The 26,883-nt window shown below is 39.5% G+C and overlaps 1 protein-coding gene across 1 annotated transcript in view; it reads right to left on the bottom strand.

The window, feature by feature from the left end:
- The window catches only part of KIAA1549, a gene marked incomplete at both ends in the record, with an annotated part of 143,489 nt that overhangs the window by 43,637 nt on the left and 72,969 nt on the right, over window positions 1-26,883 (bottom strand). Inside the window, 7 exons of the mRNA XM_080631181.1 lie at window positions 469-646; window positions 7,823-7,968; window positions 10,276-10,335; window positions 18,276-18,459; window positions 19,865-19,992; window positions 20,404-20,581; window positions 26,517-26,605. Of these exons, the coding sequence (XP_080487307.1) occupies window positions 469-646; window positions 7,823-7,968; window positions 10,276-10,335; window positions 18,276-18,459; window positions 19,865-19,992; window positions 20,404-20,581; window positions 26,517-26,605 (963 nt within the window). The remainder of the gene's footprint in view (window positions 1-468; window positions 647-7,822; window positions 7,969-10,275; window positions 10,336-18,275; window positions 18,460-19,864; window positions 19,993-20,403; window positions 20,582-26,516; window positions 26,606-26,883) is intronic.

Here is a 26,883-nt window from a genome sequence, read left to right as displayed (position 1 = left end):
TCAGACAAAAAAAGTAGTGTCTTGTGTTCAACATCACTGCTATTACTCAGCTAAAGGAAACACCCATTTCACACTGACACCCTCCTATCCCACAGTCATGGGATTTGTGCAAGCTCTTGGGCAAGGTAAGTTGTAAAGAAATACTGGACTAGCAGAGAGATGAATGGCAAAAAAGCTATCTAGTTAGCACAGCATTTTTCTAGCACAAGCACTTAAGTGAATGCAGTGAGGCTTACACTTAAAGACCCTGTTGCAATTCCAGGCTCAGCAGTCATCAAGAAGCAAAGCAACACCACATAGCTCACTGCAAGACTGATAAAAATTATTCCCTCGAGAGTGTCAAAATTGCAGCATCCCCATAACAAAACACTGCAACAGTGCTCTCTGACAAGTGTCATAATCTCCAAAGCTCACATCACCCTTCCCATTTCTCTTTGCTGGCATTAGCATGGATTTGAAAGGGCTTACGCTGTGCAACGGTGCCTTCAATGCGGTACCCAAGGATGATTGCTGCCCGCTGGATGTCAACTCTGTTCATGAGGTCTGAGCACTTCAGAGCACTGAGTCTCTCTCCATCTTGGTCCTCCACAAAATAGATCAGCTCCACAGGGTTATCAACACCAACTAAACGTGACACATTCACAATCTGAAAAGAAATTGGGAAGCTTTTACATTTTAAGTTGTGTTTATTTTGGGCTCCCACACGTTTGGCCTTTCAGCCCTTACGCTCTCTCCCTCTTCCCTTCACAGGGACTGGACCTTAATGACACTTAGCTAAAAATAGACATTCAGGACAAATAGCTTTGCCAAGATTGAATCAGTATCTGTCTTAATTCTCACTGTGTGCAACCCCTAGTGCATAAAAAACATTCTCTCTTGCATTATTTAGTAGAAATACAATTGCTCTTAAAGAAAATCCTTCTATCTGTGACACCAAAGAATATAATACTAACCATGCAACTTCTCTGAGCTGGTACAGTTTGGAAAGTATCAATATCCAGAGAAGTCTGATAGGAAGATGTGCCCTGTGCAGTGCTCCAAAATACTGTATGCAGCAAAGGTAACATACACAAAGGCTAGTTCTCTCTTCTGAGATGAGCTTAAGTCAACATTGGGCAAGCTTAGATACACAAAGCTAATATTCAGTAATAATTTTCAACTAAACTAAAATTCAAGATATTTTAGCCTAATACTTGCATAAATGATTCTGAGTAGAAGTCTTCCAGAGGAAGACAACATTGCTGGAGTAATATACTGATGTCTAATTACACTATTCAAGTGCTTACACTTTTCAAGCACTATTCAAGTGCTCCTGGGCTTGGGAAATTTACAGAAATATCCATTTGGTAACTGAAAGGAAAATTTCCTTGGAGGCAATCCTTGTATAATAAATTTTTTTGGTAAACTTTATGTCTCCATTGTCTTTCCCTGTTTTATGACGATGTACAGATCCAGTACTGAAGAGAACTGCTTTCACTCTGAAGATGCAAACACCATGCCACTCTGGAAGCCTCTATGGCCTTTAGCATTTGTCAATTCGTAGCTGTTGAAGAGATTAATGTGATTGCGCTTTCCCCTTCTCTAATTACCTACGTTGACTTTGCTTTGTTATTCATAGCATACAGCTCTTTGTTTTAGGTTTTCCAAATGTTAACCAGCTATACATGCAAATATTCTGTTAGCTTCAAATACCACTGTTTGCTCTTCCTCAACAAAAGCACCTGCACAGTTGCCTTCAACCTCCGTACAGCTCTCCCTGGCAGCCACCTTTCTTCAGGAAGGAATGTATTTGATGCTGAGGGAAGTAATCCTTCCTACCTACTTCTAAAGATGTTAATAATCAAAAGAATGCTTGCTATGAGGAAGCCCTGTAGAAAACCACCAGATATCTACATTGCATGTAAGAATCACGTAAAATTTTTGAATTCCTGTAAAATTAAATCTTATACATAATAACTCTCCTCTGGTTAACCATTTACATGTAATGGTGAGCTCAATCTAGAATCAGGCCAAAAAAAAATAGTGTAAACTCATGTAAAACAGAGTTTGAAGAGCTCTGACAGGAATTGCCACAAATAGAGCAATATATTTTGCTTCCTTCAGAATTATCCTTTATTATGAAGTACACATTAAATGAATTAGGATCTCAAACACTGCCCATAGGCTTAAAGTGAACAGACAAGTGTTTGCATCTCTGAGGCTTACAACAGCAAAGCTCTGTATTATTTTCTTTCCTAGTTTCCAACAAAACAATCATGTTGAAGGAAAGCAGAGCAATGTTCTAGCTCAACAGGGATGATGTTTTGGTCTTTGGGGACATCGACTCAACATGCCCTAAAAAAGCATTTCCCAGGGGTGGTAACAGCAAGGTATGTAATAAAAAAAAAGGGAAAAAAAAAAAAAAAAGAAGTCTTTTAGGCCAAACCAACTGAAAGCAAAGAGTAATGCCGAATGTCAGTCACATTTGATGTAAGAAACAGAATACCTACAAACAGCAGGAAAACGTGCAGAACTCTGAAACACAGCAAGACCTGCTAGCAGGACCCATTAACCAATGCTGCTTCTCATCCTGAATACTATCAGCTAAGGGGCAACGATCTCTGCCTGAAGGTATAACAAGAGAGTATCAATCCATAAGGTTTCAACATACATACTCAGCAGCTGTAAGGATGAATCTGGTTTCACAGAACCCAGACATATCATTAGTTAGCAAATGTTAACAGCTTTGTGTCTCTGCTTCAGTTGGTCTGCCTTTACCACACCCTGGCCTCAATGCACAGAGTAGCAGGGTGTTTGGACTGGTATCTTCCTAAGCAGCATTTAACTCCCATGAACACCGAGGAAGCTGAAAGGCAACGGGTTTTACATTTAATTTGATGAAACCTTTCTGTGTACAGGAAAGCTACAGAACTGGAGACAAGTTTGAAGATTCTTAAATTGAACCACCATACATTTTATGGCATAGTGGAGAATCACCACACATTTTACGGCATAGTGGAGTATCCTAGAAGTACCATAATTTTATGTGTGTTATACACACATGGTAACACTCAGAAGCTGGCTGAATGGGTTAAAAACGAACTTCTCTATAGCTGCCTTTTGAAAGGGCAGAGGAGTAGGAGGACAGATTCCAGTGCAAGTTGCCACAATTGAAACAACACAATTTTTAACACATAATTCAAAACAACAGTGTATGACTCCCTATGCTGAGGAACAGGAATGGATAAGAACAGTCACAGTAGAGATAGAAAAAAGTAGCTGGAGGTATTTTGGCACAGTACAGAGAACATGGAAGCCATCATGAATAAATTCAGTGAAGGATGGAGGTGCAGGCTGGTGCTGATGAACTAAGCTCACTATTTTAATGTAAGTTTTACCTGAAATAATTCGTTCTGAATATATGGTATTTCATGACTGCTCACACCATGCTGAGGGAAGCTGCAGACAAACTTTAAAATTCAAGCGGGGATGGTTATTGATTTCTGTTCTGTGAAAGCTGATGGCTGAGCAGGGTACTCTTGAGGTGACGAGAAAACTAGATTTGTATATAAACACAACTGTGACAATAGTGGTACTTCAGTTTTCATCTCTGTCATATTGATTCACTGAATTTTTTAACTAAACTGAGTTTGCTGCAACACGGAAAATGGCACCCTGGATCTGAACTGGTTGTTAAGTCTGTTTATAAAATTGAGGTGCACAGCTACTGTGCCAAGTTTTTACGTTTTCTCTATGCTATATTTGTGCCATTTTGCTCCAAATTATAGTCTTTGTGCAGCTTTGAACTGGTTGTGTCTCGTAATTTACAGAGGTGTCTCTGTCCTTGAGAGTGCTAAGAATGCAAGCAAGGGCAGAAATGGGATTATTTTGAAGGCAGTCAGCAAAGTAGCCCATGTGTAAAGAAGCACTTAAAGCATTTCACATTTATACTCTGGCAGTGAGAGATGCCATAGGAAAGAGATACAAGAATTTCACTATATGGCAGGCAGGAAAAAAAGAAAAGACTAATTCAATTTCTGTGTACATAAATGATACAATCTCTGTTGATACCAGATGTGCATTTAACCTCCGCAGAGTAAGGGCTTAACTGTGTTCAGGTGTCAGTAAATTTAATTTAAAAAGTGTTTTCAAAGAGAACATCATAGGTCAGTAAACAGAGTTGCCTGGAAACCAAACCTAGTTCATAACCTGAAGTGGGGAAATCCAAGTGGCGGGCAAGCTCACAAGGCATTTGCAGAGTGTCAGTCAGCTAGTGGGATGTCCCAGTCAAACCCCATCAGGATAAGGAATCATTGCATAAACTGGTTCTGGTTTCAAAGGCATGAGTGTTAATCAGAAACAAGCAAGCGCACACACACACAATCTCCAAAACGCACATATGAAGTTTATTTTCCTTTTCTTCCATTCTGTTCATCCTCTAGGCAAAAAATAATTAAAAAAGATTCTGCTTTCTGCCTTAGTAAAAGTAGGATTTTAGTGTCCAGGCAATTAAATGAAGCTGTGCTGTGGTCTGAGAGGTTCAGCAGACAATGCAACATAAAGCATACGTGAAACAGGCATCACACGTAACCTGCCAGGGGTCAGAGAAAGCTCTCACAGCAACCTGGATGAGGCAGCACTTGCTGACATAGTACCAAACACTTACCTGCTGTGGCAGACCCTCCTCATGCTGAGCCGGGATGACTGGTATGTGAACTGAGAGGGCCAGGGCACTGACAGCAATGCTAAGGAAATTTCCTCTGCTGACTTACAGACAAAAAATTGGCCAAAAAACAGAGGTAGGAACAGGCTGTGGGCAACCTGATGGAGGGCTGGTCATGGGAGGAGTGAAATGCCTCTGAGGAAAAGGAGAAGCAGCAGCAGTCCCCAAAGGCTCTATTTAAAAATCTACAAACCTCCAGCAAGACTGAGCCTTTACTCAGATTACACACTCAGGAGAGCTGTCAGCAGAAAACCGAGAGAATGAACCTCTGCCTTAATGAAATCTCAATGAAGTCATTATATCCCCTCATAGCTACTGCCTCCTCATAGCACATATTGCAATCACAGTGTCAACTAATGTGCTCTTTAAATCAGAACGTCGTTCTTTTTGTCATGTAGTAGGATCACCTTTCTGCTGTGTTAGGTTCAAAGTAACAAGCATGCTGATACAAAGGAAAACTAAATATTGTTGGTGAATTTTTAAACTACAATTAAGCCATTTAATTCCTCCAACAAATTAATGACAACTGAGATATTGTAGTAAACTACTGACAAAATATAGCACAGGGCTTAGCCTCTGCAGATGCAATGCAAACCATGTTAAATGTGCCTTCAAATTTGCAGCAACAGCAGATACCTATTAAAAATATATATACCTTGCTCTGTGAAACATTAATATCAGCATAAAAAAAAAAAAAAAAATCAATGGAACTATCTCATGTCTAACTGTCAGATGTGAGGCTTGAAACGGTTTCTGTACATAACAGTTATAGGCTTTTTTCCTTTTTTTGATTTTTCTTTTATCATGGAGTGCTACCTGTTAACAGCACAGACAGGCAAACAGGAGGGGAAAGCGTGCTATTTGGGCACCCTAAGTAGTCCAAAGCTCTTATTCAAAGTATCTAGGTTTAACTAGTAATTTTTAGCATTTTTAGATCCTAACACATGCCTTTAGAAATGAAATCTAAACCTCACAAGGTATTGCTTCTATTTCCTCGGTATGTGAAAGGAAACTAATATGCCTGCAGTAACATTCACAAATAATTGCTTCACCTTCTGACCCACAGTCCTGATTTTCCACAGAGCTTAGAAATGTCACATTTCAATACACTATAAATATCTTTCACCTCAGGAAAAACATCAGTCTATAGGGGCTGAACACAAGTGAAATGTGTGTCTAGTCTTTTGTGGATATATACATGCCCTGTTAATAAAAGTATCCAACACTTATTTCCACTTCATTGTGGCCTACTAGCGTAACAGTCACTGGTTTGTGTGAAAGAAAAATATATGGGAATGTAAAGCACAAAGAACCTTAATAGCTCTCCCTGAAGACACAAACAGATGCATATATAAAATATGCTTCAAACATAGCTTATAAACTTGGATATGAGGAATAGAATTAGCAGCAGTAAAACTAAAAGGCTTACTGCAAATGACTATGGACCAGATCCTCAACTGACAGGGGAGCATCCTTGAAAGAAATAGTCCTCCACTCAGTAGCCCACTACCTGCTGCATCACACCTGCTGCACACAATAGCTTCTAAGGCTGTCACACCTACCACACACCTGAACATTCCCCCACGGCAAGCTACCAAGAAGCAATAGGACCTGATGGTACCTACTACTCTTGTTCAGGAAAGCAAGACAACCACCACAGACACTTAAGCAGCAAAGTATGTCCTTCAGCCTTCCTTTTTCTGTATCTTCTTTATTACGGTGCTAACCCTGTCTAACAGCACAGGCTGTAAGCACCTGAAGCAGGCCCGGTTATGTGGGATAGTATGATGTGTTGACCTTAACTAAGAAGATCCTCCACTTCCCAAAGACAGCAGTTTGCAGATTCTTTGGACTAATTTAAGTAGCATGAATGAGCAGCACTGCTGTAGGGAACATGAGCTGCAGAGCAGTAAGTAATACAAAGTCTTAAGAAAAATGCTGTATTTTCACTTTCTGAAACACTGTTCCTTAGGTGGAAAGGACCTGGTGGTAATTTTATCCATGCAAAAATAAATTACCTGAGCTTTATTATGTAAAATCATAAAAGTGTAATCTACACATACACATTTCACAGGTTGTGGTATCTTTGCTAGCAACATACGGAATATTTGTTTAGTTTATATGCAAAGGGAGGATGGGGACATAAAGAACAAAGTGCAGTAAGAGGTGCTGGGAATAGAAGATCTGAAACAGACATCTATTTATGGTAACTAAAAGCTGCAAATAAGAAAAATAAAATCTCTATTACTGAAACAGATGTTTCTGAGATGGGAAAACAAAAGTAAGAAAACCCTAACATCTGGAAATTTAAGTGGTAGCAAAACCTGTTGGATTAAATTAAACAAGGATAATGGGTCGGTACTATTAGAAGGACATATGTGAGACAAACCAACTGTCGATGAATAAGCTGGAAAAAGTAATTTTTAAGAAGATGAGCCATTAAAAAATACTTCATCTTTCAGTTTGTTGAACTGACTATAAAGAACACATGTGAGAATGTAAGTATCTGAGCCTCTCTGGACATTACGTGAATAATTCCACCTGTGACAAAGCTATAAAGCAGCACTGGAATTCAGATAGCAGAAGTTGCCATGTGTGCACAATTTGATATGATTAATCATTCATACTTGAAAGCCATTCCTGTGACCACAAGTACTGTGACAAATATGGAATTAAGAGGTAGTATATACTACTAGACTGCTGCACATGAGTGTATTTCATATTTCTACACCAACACCAAAACACTACAGAGAGCTGGGAAGTAGCTGTTCCAGCAGAGGACTTTCTTTTGATTCAGATGATCATCCTGTCTCCTTTTGCTAGGCACCTCATGTAAGTCAGACAAGACAACAAGTTTTTAAAATAGGACGCTGGTAAAATAACTTTCAGTATTGCTTTTAAGAAGTCAGACTTTTTTAAAATACCCAACTGTTCTCATTTGTTTATGTTTAGCTTAAAAGACAAGTCTCCAAAAGTATTGTATTTTAAGTGCAAATCATAAGCGTCATCAACCAGTTAAATGTGACACATTCTTTTGAGTTTTCTTTCAATTAGACAATATTAACTTATTCAATAATTTATTACCCTTTATTTCTTCCTCTGACTTTGAGCTCTTAATACCTGAACAACGTTGCCGCCTGCAAAACTGGCTCGTCTCCATATCCGCCCTCTGACCAACGCCTCATTTAACAGGTGGGCTAGTTTCCGTTCCATCTCAGCCCGAAACACTTCCTCCTGAATTCGCTGGTCGACGACACCCAGGAGAACTACATTGCAGAGAAAGTAACCCAAGAACACAAATGAATTAGTAAAACTTTTCAGTGCCTTTTCTGCACATTCAATTACAAGTTTTGAGTCACTGTGACAGCTCACAGACAAGTCAAGACCACCTGTATTCATATGGGAATACTGCCCAGTTCAGCCGGAGGTTACATGTTGGAAAGGAAGACATTGGGTGGGGAAAGGTTAAAATAAGGAGAAAAAGTACAACAGCAGCATATGAATGAAGCTCTGTACACCAAGCACACCTTCCCCAGATGAAGTTTAACAAGATGCCAACCATAGCACAAAAAAACCTGGTTAGTAGCCCTGCTCACTTCACTTCCCAACCCCAGGTACTCTGGGTCACTGGGGCAGCTAATGCTGGGAGGAATCACTGAGGAGCAACACACAGGAAACATGAAAAAAGTATGGACCTTTATTAACAAGATGGCATCAAGTAAAAGAAAAGTGGAATGAATGGAACAATAGTCATTCAAATGACCTAATTAAACAAGCCTAAGGGATAGTAATCCAACCCACAGTTGAGTGGAGCAAATTGATTCAGTTTTCACTCCTGCACTTCTCCACTAAAATGCTTTATATTTTTTAAAAGTCCCTTTTTCAGTAAGTGTTTTAATGTTAATATTTTAAGTGTAGTGCTTAATAAAAAGGCATATATTTAAGATAATATATATATTTTAGATTTTTTAAAAAACATTAAAATCACTTTTTCCATTTAAAAATTTTCACTGCAGATGTCAGAAGAAGGAAATAATTTCATGATTTCTCACAGAGATCAACAGCATCTGTCTTCTAAATTCAATCATAGACTAAGTATCTCAGATTTAAATAGCAAAGTAAATAGACAGTGTAGACAATGGCCTAAGGCTATTATATACAGCAAGAAGATGACCATTCTTGCCTGTGTATTAAATTTCAGTATCAATGAATTACACTTTATAGCATGAACCGTATTCTACAACCGAGAGGGACAGCTATAGAGAACACTGCATATCCCAACATTTTATGACTCTTGGCATACATGCACATATATCTGGGTAATTTAATATTAAAAACCTTTATGCGGATAAATGTGTCATTTTCCTACGTCATGATTCATTATCCTTAGAATACAGTATAGAGACTGAAAAGACTGATCTAGTTAAAGTCTATTAGCTTTTCCCAGGCAAGAACTGGGATCACAAAAAAATTCTCTACAGCAAATAAAGTTCTGCAATTGGCTTTCACAATCTTATAGTCAAGAAGTTTAGAAAAACACAAAGGGATCTGATTTCTGAGCTGGAAAAACCCTCTTCTTACTGCAGTATCCAAGGGAACTTCTAGCAACAATGGAAAAACAAACCAAAGGCTGAGCAAAAGAGAGTGGGGTTGTGACCAAAAAAGCCAACATCCCAAGGAAGGATGACACTGGATGTGGGATACACAAGTGTAGCTTCTCTCATGTTACTGAACATAACCTGGAATTCTTCATTTTTCTTCTCTAAAACAAACTCCGTGGGCTCCAGAAATAAAGTTGCAACTTGGTTTCCTGCTTAAAAAGTAAACTGGGTCACTGGTGAGAGAAGACAGGGATACCTGAAAAAAAGCAAGCCTGCACAACAGGTAAACTACAGGTGATAAAGTTGTGGGAAGACAAAAGTCTATCCAGTGGGAGTAGGATGTCTGGTAGGCACAGCCTGGTCACCTTTCAGGGTTTCTGCTTAAAAGAAGCAGGAAGGATCTACAGCATGCAGCCACCCCTACCAGCCTTTGAGCATCTAAATGTGACAGCCCAAAATATCTGTGAATTATACAATAAAACATCCACAAACCTTGGGCAGGAGGGATCTGCTTTGAATGAATCAGAAGAGGTCAATGTAATGTGATGAAATAACATATTCAGAATGTATTTATTTTCATTCTGGATTGTTCCTGGCATATTTTGGTAGAAAGTGCCACACAGATAAAGTTTTATTTTTCACTTAAAATAAAAGCCTAAAAAAAAAATCAGTGTGACATATTGACAGCATGCAGAGTAGACACTTTATGCCTGACAGTGTAAGTTGTCTCACTAAGAATGAACTGCTCAACATATAAAAACTTTGTGTGCATCATCAAGGAATTGCAGCAGTTCATTCAAGACCCAGGAATCACACTTCCCAGATATTCCAGGTCACTAGGCCTTTGGTTTCAGAATTTGTTCAGCTCAGGCACATTAATATCTCATTAAAATGTATCAGCCTAAGCTACTGATATTTATGTAGGCTAGTTACAAAAATAACTGCATTCTTACTCACAGAGGCTCTACGTACCTGTTCTCACCCAGGAAGATTTCATGAGCTGAGACACATTAAGCTTAGGATAATGAAAGGCTGAGGGAAAAACAGAATGGCAGAAAAACATCTGTCAGAACAGTATTCTCAACAACATACACCAAAAAAGAAACAACTTCACAATTTATACTGTCAGTAAGCATCTTATTTACACCGATGTATTACTACTCCTGAGGCCATGTATGCACAACGGTAAGGAAAGTGCTCCAAACATACACTCCCCAGCTCACCTCTGAACAAAAAGAAGCTAACTGAAGCAGTCAAGATTTATTATGTGAAAGATTTCAAGCTGCTGTACTGAGGTCATTGCTCCTAGAAATTTAAAAGCTCGTTGTCTGAATTGTGACTCTTACCAAGCTAGCTGAAGGATCAGAATTTTGCTTAAAGGGCAATGAGGCAACTCATGAACGTCTCAGAATGAAAATAAAACCTTCCTTGAGGCAGAAACTACATGGAAACACTAAACGTAAAGCAGAAAACTAAATATAGCTCATTGTGTTCCAGACATGTGCAGGGGTAAGTATTAAAAACACCACCTTGTTAAAACAAAACAAAAAAAAAAACCCAACACAAAAACCCCAAACAAAAATCACAAATAAATGCATGTAGAAACACTGCTGTAGACAAATGTCACGTCTTTTGTGTTTGGCTTGCTGGCTCCAAGCTTTCTTCATTTCTCATTTTTTCTTAAAAAGCTCTGTTCCAGAATGAAATCCTTGTCCCAGTGAAGTAAATATTTCACCTGACTTCAGTATAGATAAGATTTTTCCCAAGGTTTCCACTGGAGAGCAGTAAAGACATGTTGGGAAACAAGTGAAGATGGGGGCTGGGCCAATAGTTTCCTCAAGGGAAGTCTTAAACTTCACTATGGCAATAAGGAAAAGGAATGGTCTTAACCTTCTCAAAATATTTAATCCAGATGCAGCTTCCTAAGCATTATGCAAAGGTTAATTTTTAAACCATTTCACGGATAGAAAGAACGTGGCATGTAACAATTAAATGACCTGGTCCATGTTAAATCAATTTACAGTTAAGATACCTTCAATTGTAAAATAGTTTGCCACTACTGCGTATTTAATTATGTAGTAATTCATAGAGTAGCTGACCTCTGTCAGTATACCTAAAAAAGTGATTCTTTTGCCCCTTAAAACAATTTTTTTGTTAAGGCAAGAGTAATAGAATCACTAGCTATGTGGTACCTTTTATTTTCATAGATTTATAAATAGTCTTATGGAAAAAAAACACCCCATAAATTTGTTTATTCCAGCTTTATTTCAATAATAGCACCACTAGCTTCAACAGTACCACCTGGGAGGTACTTTGTGACTTACTGTTCAGAAGGGTATCAGAATATGGCCCTTTATTCTGAACAGGAAACATCATCCTTCTATACACTAACCAGGATGCATCAAATTTCCAAAACTCTCAGACACACAAAAAACCCTCAGACACACAAAAAAGACCATTGAAACAAACACATCTATTTTTGGTACTCTGCTACATGATTCATCTGATTGTAGCTTTTAGATTGGAGTTCTATTTAATCTGGTCATGCAATTGTTTTCTTCAATTTAGAAATACAACCTGAACAAAAAAGCATAAACTAAACTGCGTCTGTTGTTTTTCCAAAGCATGGAAGAGCAAGATAAGAAAATCAAAAACCTTCCAATGGCCACAAAGCTTTGAACTGCTAGCAGTTGTTTTTTCTTCTTGTAAACCAAACTCATGTTTTGCCTCAATACTTAATGCGCTCTTCACACTCTTCCTAATTAGTACTTGAAAATGATTTAATTCATGCAAATTGCTGGATGACTATTCACTTAAACTTTTCACGGAATTAATGAAATTTAAAAATAAAACAACTTGAGCAGAAAATCTTGAAATTGAAAAGGAAGATGTGCTGTGTTCACTGGCAACTAAGGCTGGGGCTTAAAACACGAGAAGGAATGCATGAAATGATGGACACTTCTGCAACCGAGACCATGCTCAGGAGTCAGAAAATCCAAGCTCCAACTCTTACCCTGTAGGTCACTCCAGTGTCTCACCAACTCACATGTGGCCAGATCCTGAGCTCAGCTGGAGTCTTAGCACTGCGGCAAGGTCATATTTGCAAGATTCCTAATGTACTCGGAACTAATGATTAAAACGAGCGCAGACTGATTGTTATTCTAAGAGGGATGCTGGACAGACAAAATGCAATTATTAGTTAGATTGCAGCTGGTCTGCTAATGACTATAGATGCATTAATGAAGTAGATGCTAGCATCATTAGAAGACGCTAACATGCAGCCCTAAAGCACCATACCGCGTAACAGCATTGATTCAATGCTGACTGAAAACGCACAGGGTCACCTAGTCACCCAGAAACCTCTTGACAGAAGTCTGATGGGGGCAACATGGCCTTTGCCAGATGCTCCCAGGATCTCTCTGACCCTCTCATACAGAGATGTGTGGGGCCATGCAGGACAGAACTGGTACAATATTGACCATTCTTATTTCTGATAAATGGAGGAACAGTAATAGAAAGCATGGAACAAATGCAATATTTGGAATCAGAAGGGATCAACTGAAAAATAAGATTCCATTAAAATATCGGGGTATGGGCAATAGTAATACACTGTAAGTGTTGAAAGTCTGATCCAAAATCCACTCAAAAAAAATTGCCAAATATTTCTGCATAATATTGGACTGTATCATATGATTTTATAGTATCCTATTGGCCTTGCAACATCTCTAAGATATCTAAAATAGATGCCACCCATCAAAGTGCTACTTATGGCACTGAAAAAAATTGCAAGACCCAAATCAACTCACTCTTATTTACAAGTCATAATAAAACCCAAGAGATTTATTCAGGGTAAGTCCATGAAGGTCAATATTCCTTGTTTAGTCTTTGCCTGTCCTCAAAGAAATCTTCCAGACAAAGAAATACCAAATACATTCTTTCCTATTGTTTTGAATGGACTAGCACTCAAAACCTGTGATTAGACTTGATTTTATTTCTGCTGATATGATGGTTCATGACCATCTAACCAGTTCATCTAAATCTAAAACGTAAGATGTAAGGTGGTCAACACAAAATAAGAATGCAGGAAGGTGTAAACCGGACATTTAAAAGTAAGCATGGTGCTGAAGCTACCTGGAATTCTGTGGGGGAAAGAAAAAAGTCTGGAAGTTTCCAGGCTTGGCCACTCCAACAGTTCTATTCCTGCACAGAACAGCCCATTCTGTCAAACTAAAAACTTTCACTACTGACCTGGACTGTAAATGAGTACAAAAAGCTGAGAAAAAAAATCCTGTTGTTAATGTTGCAAGTGCAAGGTCCTACACCTGGGTCAGAGCAATCCCAAGCACAGCTACAAGGTGGGCAGAGAAGAGATTCAGAGCAGCCCTGCAGAGAAGGACTTGGGGGGGGTTTGGTCGATGAAAAAACGAACATGAGTCAGCAGTGTGCGCTCGCAGCCCAGAAAGCCAACCGTATCCTGGGCTGCATCAAAAGGAGCGTGACCAGCAGGTTGAAGGAGCTGATTCTTCCCCTCTGCTCTGCTCTCGTGAGACCTCACTTGGAGTATTGTGTGCAGTTCTGGTGTCCTCAACATAAAAAGGACATGGAACTGTTGGAACAAGTCCAGAGGAGGGCCACGAGGATGATCAGGGGACTGGAGCACCTCCCGTACGAAGACAGGCTGAGAAAGTTGGGGCTGTTCAGCCTGGAGAAGAGAAAGCTGCGTGGAGACCTCATAGCAGCCTTCCAGTATCTGAAGGGGGTCTATAAGGATGCTGGGGAGGGGCTATTCATCAGGGACTGTAGTGACAGGACAAGCAGTAACGGGTTCAAACTTAAACAGAGGAAGTTTAGATTGGATATAAGGAAGAAGTTCTTTACTGTAAGGGTGGTGAGGCACTGGAATGGGTTGCCCAGGGAGGTTGTGAATGCTCCATCCCTGGCAGTGTTCAAGGCCAGGCTGGACAGAGCCTTGGGTGACATGGTTTAGTGTGAGGTGTCCCTGCCCATGGCAGGGGGGGGTTGGAACTAGACGATCTTAAGGTCCTTTCCAACCCTAACTATTCTGTGATTCTATGCTTCTATGATGTACTTACTGCACAGGGAACCCATATAGTTAAAGGTATAAACAGCACATACTAGCTATGTGAAAAAAGAAAAAAACTATGTGAGGACTCTGTGAAGAAAGAAATGTGAGGTGAACAAGAAAAGGGAGCAAACACATTCCTTCAAACAAGGCTCATATTTGGGATACCGATGGCAAAGTCTCACTTCACTTAATAGTGCTGAGATACAGTGATATTACACAAGTATCTTTTCCTTAGTATGAGTCAACTTCAACCCCCTGACAGCTCAGCTCACCTACATATAATTTCTTTTTCTTCAGATGCAGACTAGAAAATTTACAAAATCATACACAGAGCCCTCAAGGGGGAAAAAAGTCACCACCAAAAGTATTAACTGTTAGCATGCCTGGTAACTAAGGCACAGATGGCATAGAAGAGTACAGAATGGAACATTGCATATTTACATATAAACAGTAGCATACATGAATTGTTTACATGTAAATATGCAAATATCCAAAATTCCCCAAAAAAATTCACACTGAAAAGCAGAGGGCTGCATATTAATTTGCACAGAGCAAACAGGCTAGCTATCTAAGGAAGATCTTCACAACACCTTTCCTGCTACAACTGCTCTGTAGACAAAGGGAGAGCACGAATGCAGAGTTCAGGGTTTAAAAAACAAAATCATTAAGGCATCTTCCTGCCAAAGTGGATCTGACTGTTGGTCATCCTCAACAGACTGCTGAATAATGTCTCAAGAAGGATCTGCCCAATACTGCTGAGCCTTTGGATGTGATTTCTGGCTCTGAATACCGAAGATCTAAAATCCTTAGGCTCAAAATAGTCACATCAACAGTGAAAAAAACAATGTAGAAACAGTTATAAAATAACTGAGTGTGGTTGCCTCAGTTATAAAAGCCTATGAACTACATTCATTATTGTGCTGCTCATAGACAGACCCATAGCTCTAACAAGCTGAGACGCTGCATTCCCACTTCGCTCACTTATCAAATGGCACAAGTCTAGTATTCCAAAACAGTGACTACAAACACCCTGATGCATTACTGAGACCAAACTAGACAAGTTCAAATCAAAATGAGCTGTCCTGAAGTGGGCACAATCTACTTTAAACTTGAGTCCCTCTAGCAATAAGCAAGCCAAATGCTGACAAGGTGTTCCCTGGGCACCAAAGCCTCATGTTTACTACACTGCAAACTTTGGGAAGATCTCATAATTTCTAAAAATTCTCAATTACTAAATTGAAATTTAATGCATTTCTTTCAATTTATTACTTTCATTTATTTTAACATGACATTAAATGTTTTGAAAATGTTGCTCAAAGCCCTGTCCAGCCTGGCCTTGAACACTGCCAGGGATGGGGCAGACACAACTTCCCTGGGCAAGCTGTGCCAAGGTCTCACCACCCTCATAGAATGAAGTGCATATCATAATGGATTTAGTCACCACTGATGAGTAACTCTGCCTTCCTACACCAAAGGTCTGCTTGAGGATTTGAGGTTTGGTATTGTTTGGGAGATTGGGTGGATTTGAGGAGATGAAAAACAATTCTGCATTTGAAGCCTGGATGCTTGTGCTGGAATCTGCAAGAATGAAATTACCACACTGTTGGTGTACCTGTTGAAAATCGCCAGCAGGAATAAAGAAACAACTCCTGAGGCTTCATAAACAAAGTTATAGAAATAACTTACCAACAGGCTTAGACATGCCAGTGTACTAATAGAGGATAAATGTGCCAAGCTACAAGAGCCAAAATTCACCCTACCTCGCTGCAAATCCTCAGAGGAGTCAGGAAAGGAGAAGAAATCCAAATGAGGCTTTTTTTTTTTTTTCTCCAAAGGCACTGCCTGACCTTTTCACTCATTCTCCTTTGCGCAGCCTTCTCATTAACACATGAGCTATCACAGAGCTCCACCGGCACTGGCCTGCAATCAGCTCCACTGACCAGGCACTATGAGTGCACAGATAACACAAGGAGAGCTCCTGCTGTGAGCACTGAAGAAATTACCTTCAAATTTCCTAAGTACTATCAGGAAAGGAAAATAAGGAGAACAGGGTACATGCATGTTTAATAGGAATGTTTTTCCCCTATGACCAGCCTGTCTTTCAGAATACACCAGCCTTAGTAGTAATTCTGTTATCATTTAATTGCATGGTAGCTCCACTGCACAATCCAGAAGATGGATTCTCAGCAAAGGGCAACCTTAAAATTCGCTACAAGTATCACTCCAGAATATGTGCACAAAAAAACCCTGTAGGACCAGATGTGTGCACATCACAGGAAAAAAAAAAAAAAAAAAAGGCTCTACAACACTAAAAATATTACCCAAGAGTCTAAAAGTTAAACTCTAGGGCAAAGGTACAAAAGAGATGACAGAGTAAAGAGAAATAGCTTTCAAGCAATCAATGCAAGAGCAACAGTTAATTTGAATTCAGTGAGAAGCAAATACCACAGCCTGCAACCTGAGAAGTTCTGTGGCTTCACAAGGGGAAAAAAGAAATGCTAGTCATCTATGGACAGGGATTCTTAAGGCTCAATTAAATACAGCCACCACTGCACAGGTACAGTTTATGTGAGACCAAATGAGAGTAGAAATAGTTTTTAATTGATTACAGAGCAGACAGTTCAGAAATGATGAAAAATAAAGAATTTCTAAAAATTAGCTACTTCTAGTTACTGGAAAGTATCCTGTGCAATCATCTTACATAGAGTTAATGATGCATTCTGTGGCTGTACACTCTGGAGAACAATTTCTTCTGATAACCACTCTTTAGGGCATCCTCATTGACATACTACTAAACAGCTGTATAATGAACAGCAGGTACCATCAGGCCCTATTTTCCACTGGATGTTAAACTGTGTAGCAAAGACCACTGTGTCAGATGCTATGCACCTATATAGCTCACAAAAATAACTCTGAAAATTAAAAATCTGCACTGGGAAGCACAGTGACATAGGAGAAATAGAGAATTAATGGACTGAGTTATCAGTAACACCCACCAGGGGGGAAAGTCCAGTACTGTTCTCTCATGATCTTGCTTATGTTCGTGAGTTATTTCTGTCATAAACAATTCATTAGTGTACAAGGATAAGTGGTGAGTTTAGAAACTTGACTTATTAATGAGAGGAGTTGGAACTAGATGATCCACTTAAGGTCCTTTCCAACCCTAACTATTCTATGATTCTGTGAAACTGAGTTCTCCGAAAAATGTAACCAAACCTAAGCTGTCACACAAATTCTGCTGTGCAGGCAGTTCCCTTTAATCCAAGTTTAGGATGGCCATGGACTTGAAAAAAATATTTGCAACTCAAATTGTACATAAAAATGAGAGGTACATTTAAAAGATACTACCTTGGAAGATAACAGACTACTTGAAAAAGCACTGCTGCTGACTAACAGATAAATCACTTGAACTATAAGGGCATATATAAACCTATGTTGCCAGTGTCCCAAGTTTTCTAGAAGTCAGAGCCACACACAAGTGCAGCACAAAGCCCAAGATAGTAAATTCTGCTGAGAAGCAGCAAAGGCCCCTGTAGACATAAACACAGAGACACCCCTTGTACTGCACTTCATAGAAATACTGATTGAAGTGACTTCTTTTTCTTCTTTTTAATCTGGACTAAATCCAATGGACTAATGAAGCCAGGTTAAGTACACCTGGCCCAGAGCAACAGGAAAGGATGATGACAAAACCAACAAGCTGCTATGACACTGATATGCAGTATGTGAGCAGAGAGGGGCATGGATTTACTCTGCAGAATTCATGATAAGAGCCAGGTATTTGAAGCTGCATTATCACTTATGCACAAAATCACTTCAAAATTGTAGAGAGGAAAGAATACTAAAAAATGTATTTTTGCAGTCTTGGCAAACAGCAAGTACTCACGTTCAGCAATTTGCTGCACAGGAAAGCCCAGATAGAAGCTGAATTCCACCACGGACAAGTTTCTTAGCTGCTCACTGACTTCAGACCCATTTAGAAAACCATACCTATCTCGGATGGCAAAAACAATGCTCACAGGGCCTTGCCGAAATGCTACCCCAGGCCTGCTCAGAGTTATATTCAATATCTGAAAAGACAAGATTGAGGCAGGGTCAGCAAAATCAAATCACTGACATTTGAATTCCAGGTTTTTTTCTCTAATAGGAAATGGGGACAATTCACATCAAAACAGAGGAACATCTGTTCCAGATTGATTCAGCTTGCTGAGTCTCAGATGAGGCAAAGTTACATGTGAAATCTTCTAACTGCTATTCTTTAAGGTCAGTTATAATCCAGAATGACCTGAAAGATACAGTCCAGAAAATTACAAAAAAACCCAAAACAAACCACCTAGAGAAACAGTTGGAAAAAAAAGTGTACCAATAAAGAAATACCAAACTGCATGGAACAGACAGGGAGAGACCATGGTAAAGAAACATTCTGAAATGGATGTTTTCTTGGTCAAAACCTCCTGCACTGTGCACACTTAGACCCTAACTCTGGTTAGAAACCTGATTTTGGCACCAAAAACACAGTAGTTTTGGTGCCAAACTTTTTCCAGACAGTGAAGTAGTATTTAAAATAAAAGTTTACTAAGTGGATAGTCCAAGAAATCATTTTTCGTTCTCTGTCTTCAGTCTACCCAGTCACGCTGTGTCATTAAGTTGCTCACTTCTGAGGACTTTATTACAGGTACTATATAGTTAGTACTCCAGGTACTGTAAAGTTTATGCTATTTTTCCTTCCATTATTTTATTTTAAGGCACCACAGACGGGCATTTATGGTGCCAGTTAAATAACACAATAAAATTTTTACTAATTTTGGTATTACAACAAATCTAGATTAAATTTAAGAATTCAGACAGAAAAGAGAATTGGTGTTATTAAGCTGAATTACCAGTTTTCCAGGGAGTTTTAAGTTCTGCTATGTGAGTTAGTGCCTAGCACATAAATTGTATATTTTCATATATGTAGTTCCAGTAGCAGCTGCCACAGACATATACTGCTGTATTTCTAGACTTCAGAAGCAACTAGCATGTTTGCTCACATAATAGCAGAGTGCATGTAGCTCCTATATTCCCTAATACAATTCCCTGAGCAGCAATGAGACCTAAAAGTTATCTTCCAACAAAAACATTCTAACCACACCCTAACTCCCTAACAGTAAAACAGGATAGAAATTACTTTGATAAGAGTTGAAGCAGCCTTTATGTGAAAAACTATAAACCCTATTATATTCAATAATGCTTTTGGATATGCAAGATGATGATTTGTAAGTTTTTCAAAAAGCTTGAAACAAAAGGAATATGTGCCATATGACTTTGTAGGGGGAAAAAAACCCCTGACTTCATGACAAAGTCTCATAGTTCTCCATCATCTAGATGGCAACTAGTAACCAATGAACACCTAAGTCATTTTATTGGCTGGATGAAACACAAGACAACCAAAGGTGAGAAGAAAGAAGGGACAGACACAAAACGTGCTAATCTTACCTGCACAGTTAAATTGTAGAACTCCTGGTGTTTGCTCACCTCCATGAATGCCATCTTCAGCCCTTTCTCAATGCGCCGGCTAAAATTGCAGAACCCAACATCCACATTCCGAGGCACAAACTGAAGCACTGAAGGCAAAGGGTACACATTATTCCTATAGACAAGTACTTCTATGAGGGAGAACAAAATGAGCAAGAGAATCCACAGGGCTATGACTTTTTCATGGAATTCAGCACATATTCAGTAAGACACTGGGTAAAAATACACTAGGAACAGTTTGCGCTGGTGCAGTAAATTCTTTACTCATTAAGATCTATTGCAGCAGTAATTAGATTACTGAAATATATTAGTGACAAAATACCTATTGTAGCATTTAACATAAACATAATTTGAAACTTAACTCGAGCATTCTAAAGTAGTTAAGATTCACAGCAGTAGAACACAGGTTTTGACTCAACCTTGCATACTTAGTAACAGGTGACCAAGTGTGAATCAATACAAAACTACTTCTCCTCCTCTTCACGTCGATAAGAACTCACCTGTCTGAACTTGGAACCTGTTATCTGGCACAGTGAAAGAAGGATGCAATGAGAGGATCATGGGGGCCTCATCACGAAGAAGACTGCTGTTCACAAGCACATTTATGACAGCTACTGCTGTGTAAACAAAAGGACCCGATGTCACCAGGAAAGCAAACTGGGGGGAAATCTTATAAACCTACCAAAAGAAAAAAAAAAAAAAATTCAATGTGAAATTTAGCAACACTTTAAACCTACATAGTTTCAAGCATTTCAAAGGCACATCATCAAAAGGCAGAAAAATGCAATTTTTCAAAGAAAAAGCAAAAGCACAAATGCTCTGATAGTGCTGTGCCTTGCAGTCTCTGCTCCAGTGCATCAGAAAGGCAACTCCCTCGAGCTAGCTGCACCTACTAGAATCTCTTCAGTACAACACACCAATCCCAACACCTCCTGATTTATCATATCCTGGCATAGTAGCACTCCCCCTCACTGGCATTCCCCTGGAGTACATAAGAGTTCCTGTACAATATTGTTATTTACTTACTAAACCGCTTGCACAGAGTCTGCATACTGCATAGCAAATACATCCCATACCATCCACATAGAATCATAGAATAGTTATGGCTGGAAAGGACCTTAAGATCATCTAGTTCCAACCCCCCTGCCATGGGCAGGGACACCTCACATTAAACCATGCCACCCAAGGCCTCATCCATCCTGGCCTTGAACACTGCCAGGGATGGAGCATTCACAACCACCCTGGGCAACCCATTCCAGTGCCTCACCACCCTCTCAGTAAAGAATTTCTTCCTTGTATCCAATCTAAACTTCCCCTGTTTAAGTTTGAATCCATTACCCCTTGTCCTGTCACTACAGTCCCTGATGGATAGTCCATCCCTAGCATCCTTGTAGGCCCCCTTCAGATACTGGAAGGCTGCTGTGAGGTCTCCACGCAGCCTTCTCTTCTCCAGGCTGAACAGCCCCAACTTTCTCAGCCTGTCTCCATACAGGAGGTGCTCCAGTCCCCTGATCATCCTTGTGGCCCTCCTCTGGACTTGTTCCAACAGTTCCATGTCCTTTTTATGTTGAGGACACCAGAACTGCACACAATACTCCAAGTGAGGTCTCACGAGAGCAGAGCAGAGGGGCAGAATCAGCTCCTTCAACCTGCTGGTCACGCTCCTTTTGATGCAGCCCAGGATATGACTGGCTTTCTGGGCTGCGAGCGCACACTGAAGCTGGCTCATGTTCATTTTCTCATCGACCAACCCCCCCCAAGTCCTTCTCCGCAGGGCTGCTCTGAATCTCTTCTTTGCCCAACCTGTAGCCGTGCCTGGGATTGCTCCAACCCAGGTGTAGGACTTTGCACTTGGCATGGTGAAACTTCATAATGCAAGGAGCAAAGCACACATAACCTGTGTTTTACGGATATAATTTTCATACTCAAGAATGCTCTCTTCCAGAGAACATTTCTATCTGCTCATTTCAGTGTAGTTAGCACAATTACAATTTTCCAGTTCATCTCCTGACTTTGAGTCATCTTAAAAACCCTGAGGAGTCTTAGTCATCATATAGAAGAAATGAGATTGTAATTTAAATATAAACTGTGGTGAATGTTTTCATGCAAACACTCCCATCCACCATTTCTCTTGTCACCTAAATAAGAAGAAACTGAAGGCTTTTATTTATTTAAGCGTATGTCAGTGTCTTCTCTCCTTCAGAGAAACTCTCAATATCAACGGCACCTGTTTCCCCAGCATTCTTCTTCCCCTCTTTGGTTTACTCCTCAGTTTGCTATATTTGCCTAAGGCAGTCACACTGAAATATTTTGAGATGTCCCACATGACAGCCTCCCAAATAAATAAATGATCTAAACCAGAGACCTACAGGTTTTGATAAATGTGCACCTCTCAGATGAAGAGATGCTAGCACCTTGCAGGCTTTGTGCTGGTGAAGGGGTATGTTAGATATCCTCAACTTCAGGATCACCCTTACAGAAAAGCACAGTACTGCTTATACTGTTTACCACATGTCCCTTACTTGTATTCCTGCTTCACTGTAAAGTGACGGCAGTTGCTGTTCAGATGAGGCAGCAAGCAGCTCTTTTTTTGTCCCCTAAAAACCATGCATTTCAAAGAGATCATCTTTACCAGAAGAAACTACCTCAGCAGCAAGCAAATAAGAAATAATCTATGCCACTCATTATTCATTTCTTCCTTCTTAGTCCACAAATATATGCAACATCCAGCTTTTAATCTAAACGGATTTAGACCCATAGAACTCAAATTTGTTTGATATGAATAATACGCACAGCTCTTTTCAATTTCTCTTATCTGAAATTTTATCCTTTTATCTCGGGATGAAATGATCTCTGCAGCTTCAGTTTGTCAGATGGGAACAGCAGTTATAATGGGTAAGACATGCCAAAGGGAAGTTGCCTATTACTGCAAAGGAGACTACTTAAAAGGCAAGAAAAAGAGGAATTAGAATTACAAATCTCACTTACAATTTGCTGGTGATTTAAAGCAATATATGCTGAGGAAGAGGGCCCTAGTATAGTCAGCATGTACTCATGCACTAGAGTTAGGTATTTCAGGCAGGAAAGCAAACCTCTGGTAACTAACTCAGTTGTCTCCATCTCTGACCTACTGCAAGTGCAGCATTGATGAAATGAAAGCAGCCTACCCCCAACCACCCCATGGAATTTTGCATTGACTTTTTTATCTTCACAGCTAACAGTTTCCCTTTTGTCCTTGACTGCAGCAGCAAAGCGACAGCAGCTCCAGAGGAATGGAAATTAAAAAAAAAAACCCCACACCTTGAAAGTGTAATTCTGAGGTAGGTAGACTTGAACCACTACAGGTGCTTGAGATACTGCAGGGTTGTCTAGAGTTAACTCTCTGCAACCTAATTCACATGACAGAAATAACAGAGCTGTGCCAGCATGACGCTGTTTACAAGCTAATTCACAGAGAAGTTTGCAAAGCTATCTAGGATAGATGAGCATAGCTCATGACTTTTGATTCATGAATGAAGAGATCCTCTTGGCACAGCTCTAATGGTTCACAAACCCAGCCATCCATTCAATGCTCTCTTGGTGGCTTCACCTCTATTGCCAGGGCAGTTAGATGCCAACAAACTAGCTAACCACTCATTAAGCAAGCATAGATTTCTTATATTAAATAAGTACAAATTTCTTATCTTAACATTTTGGGCCAGAAAGCTGGAGAAGAACACAAAACTCTATGTGCAAGCTGGAGCCATTCCCACAGCAAAAGCAGAAACCTTCAGCAGGAACAGAGACCCTTACACCACCTCAGGCTGAACTATCCCTTCTCCAAAGTGCGCCGGCTAACCCAACTGCTGTTTCCAGGACACAGCCTTCCTCATTCAAAGCTACCTCCACAAGAGTGCTTCTAGAGCAGAAAAAAGTCTAGTAACCTACAGGCTAGAAGAGTATTCAGAGAAAACATTAGTGTATGCTTACTCTGTCCTTCATGATATTCCCTAAGCATTTGCTACTGATTATTGTCTGCTAATATATTAGATGAGATGCACCTTTGCTACAATCTAATCCATGCCTACATTCTGCTGCATTATGCTGTGTAAACACCTGGCAGAAAGCACAAGCAACTGATTTCCTCACCACCACCTTATTAAGCATCCTGTAAAGAGCCTGCAGAGAGCATCTAACATCCCGAAGATGGGCTACAAAGGCTCACATGTCTTAAAAATGAAACAAAGCTTCTGCTTCTGTGCACTTTCAAGATCCTAAGGCAACAATTCTCTCACTGTTTTTTAAACACCTAAATGGTACGAGCCAGAATATCACAGCAGTGAGTAGCAATAAAGCCAGAGCAAGCCCACAAGGTGGCATCTATGAAAGAAGTATTTAACTGCTTGACAATGAACTGAGCTCCTTACCTTGAAGGCAGAGGTGTACTAATCACAGAACCAACTACTTTGAAAAAGACCTTTCAGATCATCAAGTCCCAGGACTGCCAAGTCTATCACTAAACCATGTCTCTAAGGGCCTCATCTAATTTTGGATTATAGAAACCAACAGGTTAAGGACAGGCCCCAAACCCTAAGCACACTAAGTACAGCAAATAAAGTGTCTGAATTATACTTTATGCTGCATGATAAAATTTCCAACCACAAATGAGGCTGGCAAAAAAGCTTCTTCCTGTTGGCATGAACTTAATGGCACCAGGGGTCCTGGCAGCGAGTGACTGCCAACACTATTTTATTTCATACCCCAGTGCAACGAACCTTAGTCAAGGGAACATTGTATAACAGACCTTAACCAAGTGTCATGAGGCTTACATTAGAGAAAGTTGACAAAAATTACTCTTATTCAAACAACAGGGTCTTATTATTTTGCAGATGCTACATTGAGACCAAGTCGCAAGAGCTTTGAAATTTTTGGTTATTCTCACTTTGCTGTATGGACTTTTGCTAGGAAAAAAATGACAAAAGATTTTTTTCATTAGGCAGGATTCAAGCCTTTTTTTTTTTTTTTTTTTTTTTTTCCACTTCAACAACTCAGAATGTTCGAAATAATAAATAAGCAGGGACCAAAGTTTCAACCTTCAAATGATCCTCCTCCGGTCAGTGTTAAACTTGTTTTGTATTTAAAGTGAGCTGTGGTTATACCCATTGTTGCCATGGATTTAATTTGAAAGCATATATTACTACAAAGTTAAATTTAATAGGATTGTCTCTTGTGATGCACTACATCACACCCAGGGAACAACATCTGTGAGCTGTAATAGAAGACACAGTTAAAAAGCAGCCTAGAGAAGTGCACTGCTTTACCATAACTTGCCAACGTACAGAGGGTTCCTGGGTACTCTTGACTAACAAAAGTCAGATCTGGTTGATGAATTAATTTTAGCAATATAGACAAATTGTACATTACATCACCACTCAACATACTGACACTACAGACAGCTTTTTAAAAATAACAGTTTTGTTAGTACTCCACTGTTAGAGGTGAAGACATTTGCTTGTAATTACTTTTAGTGTAAAACCCATACCCAAGACATCACAAAGAACAGAAATGACAGCAGCATTCTAGCATAAAATAAGCATAAATGACTCCACAGAGATGCTTTCTCCTTTTGATAAAAAAAGAATCTGCAAAGAATGAAGCTAGGCTAACTGCATTATTTATAAAAGCCGTTGCTTCTGAAAAGCCTTTGGGCCAAAACAACCTATTGAGAGCTTTACAAGGCAATAGTGGGCATGAAAGGAAGGAATTTAAAGGGCAAAAACATAAAGAAGCAAGATATCAAATGTTTGCTCCAATCAGTCTTCAAATATTTAGGAACAGATTTTGTCTCACTGCTGGTAGTATTAAGAGAGTAGGCATTTCCATATTACTGAGGCGTATAAAGTCACTGAAAATTAGTTCTATCATCATGAACTTTTGACTTCTACTTCACAATGCCAATTTGCACAACCTGAAGATACAATTCACAAACCAGAAGAAAAATATCTTCCTTAAAACAAACAAACAAACAACAACTAAAAAGCAGATATTGCTAAAAGGACCTAAACTACACCAATTTATAATGGTAGCTCACTGTGGCTGAAGTTTGGCAGAAATTCCTAACACTCCTATCTTGACTGAGTAGTACAGAGGTATATTCTCATCAGACATCAGACAGGAGCTGTTTAATTACTGAGTGCAGCGATTATGGCAGCAGCTGTCAAAACGGTCTTTCCCCACACAAATCGGCAAGCAGAAGTTAAAAGCACCAAGGGATTCTGTGCATGGAGAAACTTAAGTTACGTTCAACACCGAAACTGCTACTTGAGTTAACTTCATGAAGAAAATGAGATCATAGACTCAAAAAAAAGTAAAATAATGGGGTATTGGCCTATCACAACTAAGTAAATGCAGTAAATGATGACATTCTAAAAGTAAAAAAGTTGATGTCATATTCACATTGAAAAAAAACCCAAAACAAAACCCAAAACATGGCTAACATTTAAGTGAGAATAAATCTCTGATACCCCATAAAACCCCATAGGTTGTTTTTAAATCACTCTTTTAGCCTGCGAACTAAAGCCACTATTGCATTATATTGACCAAACAGTACTTGCACACACTTCATACCACTTACCTCTAGCTCTACTGATCGCCTGAACTGAACTCTGAGCACTTCTTTGATGGATTCACTGACATTCTGTAGAACAGCTCTTCGTGCCAGCACTGGAAATTAATGACAGTCAGTAAATACATTTTAGCTTCAACCCTTGGGCTTTGGTTCAAAGCTGCATTTTCAATTGTGCAATGCATGGAAAAGCAGGCAATGAGATCAACCGCATCAAGCGGGTGAGACAACAGACAAGGAAAAAGGTAAAGGTGTGGCTGTATCCTAAAAAGTGACTGCACATACAGTCTAAGGAATTCCAGGCTTATTTTCTCTCTCATTTTAGCTTTTCATATCTGGTTTCTTAAGCATTATAGTAAAAGAATATTTTAAAGAG

Source organism: Psittacula echo (genome assembly GCF_963264785.1).
Source record: "Psittacula echo genome assembly, chromosome: 1".
Taxonomy (NCBI): Eukaryota; Metazoa; Chordata; class Aves; order Psittaciformes; family Psittacidae; genus Psittacula; species Psittacula echo.
The sequence above is the reverse complement of the archived record's forward strand: the minus strand, read 5'-3'. Positions and strand labels throughout refer to the sequence as shown.